We start from the raw sequence: 6623 nt of genomic DNA on the forward strand, positions 1-6623 counted from the left end.
ACTTGTAAGAAAGAAATATAATTATTTTAATCCTTATTATCACTTTGTCATTCATTATTTTCTTCTCACTCCAGTAATACTATGAAGTTATGAGAGAGAACAATTGAGTGGGGAATGAGACAAGAAATGCCCATTATTAAAAACCAGATTGATTTGAAGTCTAGGAGATTGACCACAGAAAAAAAATATGTGTTATGGTGGTAGGTAAAGAGATGTCAAAGGGGCCAAAAGGAGTTAAAAATTATTTTTATTGATATGGAAAAGACATATGATAAGGTACCTAGAAATCTATTATGGAAAAATTTGGAGAATAAAGGAGTTCGGATTGCCTACATTCAAACAATCAATAATATGTATGATGAGACGAAAATCAATGTGAAAATAGAATATGGGGCTCATAAGATTAGCCTAGTGCTATAGGACTACACCAAGGTGAACAATGAACCTCTACCTCACTATATTGGTATTGGATGTATCTACTAAGTAAATCCAAGAACTTATGCCACAATGCATGCATTTTGCAAATAGTATTCTCATATTTGGAAATCGGGAGAGAAATTAAATGAGAAGTTGTAAATGTGGAGATAAGATTTAAAAGCACAAGACTTTTGTATAATTGAAAATAAAGTAGATTATATGGGATGTAAACTTAGCAAGAGGAGAATAAATTTCATTGTAGAAGTAAAGGTTAGAAATCATAACATATCAACTCACTAGATTTAAGTGTTTTTGGTCAATCTTACAACACAATGGGGAATCGGGGGAGACTTGAACCATACGATTCAAGTGGAATGGATGGAACAACAAAATGCATGAGGCGCGATATGTGATAGAAAGATGTTACTCAATGCTAAAGGGAAATTTTATCGCATAACTATATGACCCTCGTTGTATAGGTCCACATTAGAGATGGCAAAACGGGCATTGCCCGCAGGTGTGCCCGCATTTTTTTGCAGACAGAGCATACAAATTTTGCCCATTTGTCCGTTTCGCCCGGCCCGTTTTGCTCGCCAAGTTCCCGGGCATTTCTATTGGGTCCACGGGCGGCCCTTGAACATAATTTAAGGAAAAAGTAAGAGAATTTTAAATAAGTTATGATGTAATGTGATTTTTAATCCCTAAAAAAATTGTAATCTAATGTAATTTGTTAAACATATAAAATATAAAAAATATTGTTAATTTTTTATCTTCAACTACTTTATTTAATTTCATTTCATTTATTATAAGAATTTTTATTTTTTTAATTATTCAACAATGCTCGCGGACCGCCCGCAATGCCGTTTTAAAATGGGCAGGGCATTGAATTTTGTTCGTTAAACTAATGCGGGCACACTCGCTTAAATTTTTGCGGGCGTGAGCTAAACGGGTTCGGCGGCCCATTTCGCCACCTCTAGTCCACATCTGCTGACCCATTTCTTTATGTCACTCCATGTGACAGTAGATATAATTGATCAGAAAAATATTTAATAATTGTAATTGTGACTTAAATAAATTTTTTCAACCGATCGGAAGTAATGATACATGGAGTGATATAAAAAGTGGAACAACAAATGTGATCCCTCGTTGAATATGTGACTAAATATTAAACAGTAAAATATTAACAAGAGAATAAACAAATATAGCAGATATGATAATGTTGTCTTGAATGATATACTGGACAAGATAAGATTAGAAATAAATTCATTAGAGAGAAAATTAGATTAACTCTTATTAATAAAAATAGACAGAATCATATTTTATGAAATTTGGACATGTGTGTATTTGACCTTTTTACTCCTATAAAGATAGTGAATCATATTGAAATTAATCCAATTGTAAATGCGTATGTAGCCCAAAAAACCATAAGGATATCAAGTAGACAAGATTTATGATAGTTCCCTCCATGTACCCAACACCGTGGTTCTGAAACTTGATCATTGTTGTTCTGGTTGGGTACATAGTTGTTGTCCCATACTTTGTGCCACTCCATGTGCCATGAATTGTGATTGGTCAGAAAAAATATATTTAAGTTAAAATTTAATTATTAAGTATTTTTTGACCAATCACAAGCGCATGGCACATGGAGTGGCACAAAGTGTGGGACAACAGATGTGCTCCAGTTATGGTTCCTACAATTTAAAATTGCACTTGTTAGTTATGAACCTTATATGTTTAAAGAAATATAGGGCAACCTAGGAATAAAAAGTAAAATTATATATAACCTCAAAGCTAAATTTTTATAGATGGGCCAAAACCAAATTTGTATTTAAAACAAAAACTTCAAATGAGTGGCCAACACACCACAAAAAAATGGCAGCACTACAACAAAATGAAAAACATGTATATGTATATGACTAAACTCAGCAAATGTATATATGAATCAAATTGTGCAAAAAAGTGGAGATAATATTAATAAATTTCCTCAAGTAAGGGAAACAAAAAAAGAAAAAGCACCATTACATATGAATATGATACAATATAGGTAGCAATAACACCACTATGCCTCTATAGTAAAATAGAAAACCACCACCACCATCACCCATAGCTTCAGACCAAAACATCTCAATTGTAGTGATTGTCTTTTTAACTTCATCAAACCGTGATTTATCTTCATTGGCTACACAATTAGCCTTCAAGAATCACAATAATCACAATTTAAAACCCTGAATAAGATTAATTAATCAATTCATCAATTCATCAATCTTAATCTATAGCATTAGGACCAGCACAAGCTTTCAAAACAGGACTCCAAATCCATTGAACAAGAAACTTTCTTCCTCTCCTTCCATTCAAATTAAAAGTTCTTCCTTCCTTATCCTTCATCACTTCACCAATGTAACCGCCACCGCCACCACTACCATACAGCCCCTCACAGAGGTCGCCGATTTCGGTCGGCGCAGTCGGGTCCTCTCCAGCGTACCAAGCATTCACTAGCGGATTCGACGACAGCTCCGCCAATTCATGCCCAATCACACTCACCATTCCGTCCACACCAACATCCCTATTCGGCGGCGCCAATTTCCCCGGACCACCGCCTCCCATATACCCCGGCACCGCGAAAGGATAAGCACACACCTCCGGGCACTGCTTCCCGGAGTTCCCCACCCACGCGTACGGGAGCGTGTACCCAACCATTGACGGAAAAGTAAAGTAATGGAAGCCGCAAACCGCTCTACAGAAATCCTCCATTGTAACATCATCGGCGGTGAGAATCAAATAGATCCCGTTGCGGTGGTCCACCGGAAACGGTTTTGTCTTCACCGCAGTGGCGATGACCTGTTGTACGGAAAGGCGCGTGAGGTGCGTGCCGTGGGAGTATTTCAAGTCGTTGTACTCGCCGGCGACGGTGATAGTGCGTGAAATATTGGCCCCAGTTTGGTCAGTGTAAAGAGAGACTGTACTCCACCAGTCTGATACGGAGGGGGATGGGGCGGCGCGGCGGTTGGTGGTGGAGATTGATAAAAGGAAGTCTTTAATTAAAAGCTTCTGTGGTTGTTTCCAGTTACCGTACCAAATAAGGTAAATATTGATGGGTGAAGAAAGAACAGGTCCCATGTGGTATTTGAGGTTAACGAGGTCGGAGGAACCTTCAAATCTTTTTGAGGATGAGAGGGTTCTAAGTGGTGGGATTTTAGGGTTAAATTTGGAATAGTGTGATGGGTTTGTGTTTAGAGTTTGAACATTATCTTGTTCACATTCTATGAATAAGAGGTGGCATAAAAATAAAAGGGTGGTTAGAAGAATAAGGGAGTTTGGAAGTGATGACATGGTGGTGGTGGCTGCGGTGGTGGTGGCGGTGTTGACTGTGGTGAGATTTAGATTGTGGTGGGAATGGGAGGGGGATATATAAAGAAGGGTGTGAGACTGGAGAGTGAGTGAAGGGTAAAATAATAATAATGGGCTGGAGACAGCTGCCATGTGTGGGCACACTTTATTCATTAAAATCTATCAAAATATCTTATATCATTCACTGCTTTTCATTTTTCTTTACTTCTCTTTAGTTCTTACCGTTGGTTTTTTCAAAACCGAGATTCACAATCCACTACTATTTAATCATGTCGACATTAGAGAAATTACCATTTTACTTTATTGATACTTCTAATTAATTACTCAGTTCATTTCAGGAAAGCATGTTTTACTATGTCTGTCAGCGTCACTCGCGGTGCTACTTTATAAATTTATATACTATATTTTTTCTTTGCTAACAATAAAAAATGCATGAGATTGGACAATTTGGGTTCTCCCATAGGTTTAGATTTGCATGTTTCAAGCTCAAGTTTACAAGGTCGGGGTGAAAAAAAATAGTGGTCCATATGGGCTGAAAAATATTTATCTATGTCACGTCAATTTTTTAAACATGATTAGAGGAGTATCTTCTAGCTCTATAAAACTCGATAAGGTTCAGTTCAATTTGGGCCAAAATGGTCGACTTTTATTTTAGAGAACTTTTATGTGCATAAACATGTCTATTTATCAAATGAACTATGACCAACCTGATCAAATCAAGTCATTTTATTATGAGATAAAAACACAATTACAAGATAACAAATATAATTTTTTATTCTCTTTATGGATTCGTCATATCATATGTAATATTAGATGCTTAGATTGAACATGATAGTCATTAGGATTGTATTTTGTTTTATCCAATCAATTAAAATGCTCTATTTCTAGGATCTTGTCTTCTAAAATGCAAATTAATATCTACCAAATTTAGAAATTAATGATTATAATTATGAGCCGAAAGCAATATTCAAATGTTACACCTTTTCAATTCAGACTAAAAATATCTTAATTTGAAGTCTTTATCTATACTGGTAAAAACATCTAATTCAAGTTTTTTCTAAACACATAAGACTGGAACTCAAGATTTTACTAGGAAAAAAATCATATATGTATCATTTGAATTATCTACTTGTTGATGTGAGCACATATGTTATCCCACAAAGTGTGTCATTACATGTACATTGAGTGGTACACTTTTATGGTACAGCAAATGTCCACCCTGGTTAATACCCAAATATTATCATTGTCCAATACTATCATCAATGTTACATTTGATTAGTAAAGTATATAGATAAATAGATCTGAGTCCAAATAGGATTAACTTACTTATTAGTTATTATACTCATTTTATTTAGCTGTTGGTTACTTTTTTTCCTACTCTGTGTTGTGATTTTGGTCGCATTATTAGATAGATTTGGAATGTCAATGGAGTTGAAAATTGAAACCATGCCAATTGCCATGATGGGCTTTTATCTAAGATCATGATTCAAGCCCTGAAAAGATTGAAAATTGGTTAGTGGCAGACTACTTTGTATGGTACAAGCAGAGAAAATAAGCCTATCGCCATGAATTAAATCAACCTGGACCACAAACTTTGTTTATCATTTCAACTTCACCATTCTTGTTTTCCCATTTGCCATGTTTTTCACAGGATGGGATTTTATACTAGTGTGTATGGTTTTACATATATTCAGTGGGTTTCCAAAAAAAATTATTTGTTCTATTTTGGTTATTGATGGAACTTGGATTCGAATTAGATACTTATAAAAAGTGTGGCTATAAATTTAGAATAAATACTGATGTTACATGATGGGAATTCTAGATGCTGATCTAATAGAGACATAGTGTGCAATGCCAACAACTCTTTTTGCACATTTACCCTTTAATAAGGGAGGCATTTTTGGACCCCATAATAAAGCACTTTTCAGCTTTACACAAGTGTTTTCAAATTAGAAATCTCGTTTTCTATATGAAGCGATCTTAGATCAAAAAGAGGAAAACAAAATCTCACTCACCATAATGTTGGTTCTATGGTTTAAGCTAAATTTATTTGTAAGTCATTTTTTCTTAATGATTTTTAAATTATTTCCGCCAATTATGGTGGGATTTTTCTTTTGTAAAACCAACTACTCTGATTTCATTGTGATGTTTATGGGACAAGACAATAATAAAGTATTTTAATCATTGTCCTACCTCTTTGGTGATTAGACATATGGGGAACAAGCTCTTTTTACATACATATGCATGTTTGGATGAATAAGTGTATGGAAAAAAATAAATTGAATGCTTCAGTGTCTTGATTAATTAGATGGTTTCTTTGTAGACTGTAGTAAGAAGGTTTTGAAGACATGTTTCACCATGTTCCTATAGCATTGTATCAGAGAGAAACAGATCCTTGAATTCTACGATTTTTAGAATAATCTTTTTTTGAATAATATTTAAGAAATTTTCAAGAGATAAAAGTTAAGAGTTGCTCAAAATGTCCTAAAGTCTGCATAATATCACTTTTGTGATTTGGAGATGGATGAAATTGTTAAAAGTTTCAACAAGAAGAATAGATCAATTGAGAAAATAATTCATAAGAATTTTGATTTTGATTTATATAATATTAGAGTATAAAATATTTTTATAATAAAATATAAGTTATTTCCTCAAACTATTAAATATGATGCATGTTATAATTCTAGTGATTTATCTCCAATTGTTATTGGATCGACTCCAACAAATGGGAACATAATTTTGGCTGTTGTCATTGTATATATAATATATCTATATTCGTTTGTACTGCATGCCTTCAATCTTCATTAATCTAAACCAAAAAGTAACCCAAATGTTAGTTTGTGAGCATAGATAGCATC

At 34.3% G+C, this 6623-nt stretch overlaps 1 protein-coding gene across 1 annotated transcript; it reads right to left on the reverse strand.

Moving 5' to 3' along the window:
• On the reverse strand, positions 2363-3912 carry LOC109346171 (protein EXORDIUM-like 5). Its single transcript, XM_019585584.1, has one exon. It carries the CDS (start codon positions 3895-3897, stop codon positions 2683-2685), a length of 1215 nt encoding a protein of 404 aa, XP_019441129.1. The 5' UTR covers positions 3898-3912; the 3' UTR covers positions 2363-2682.

The sequence above is a fragment of the Lupinus angustifolius genome, chromosome LG04 (assembly GCF_001865875.1).
Source record: "Lupinus angustifolius cultivar Tanjil chromosome LG04, LupAngTanjil_v1.0, whole genome shotgun sequence".
In the NCBI taxonomy this organism is placed as follows: Eukaryota; Viridiplantae; Streptophyta; class Magnoliopsida; order Fabales; family Fabaceae; genus Lupinus; species Lupinus angustifolius.

Bases quoted from the DNA above. Each gene is read 5' to 3' on its own strand.
- LOC109346171 (XM_019585584.1), bottom strand. From the start codon at position 3,897: ATGGCAGCTGTCTCCAGCCCATTATTATTATTTTACCCTTCACTCACT.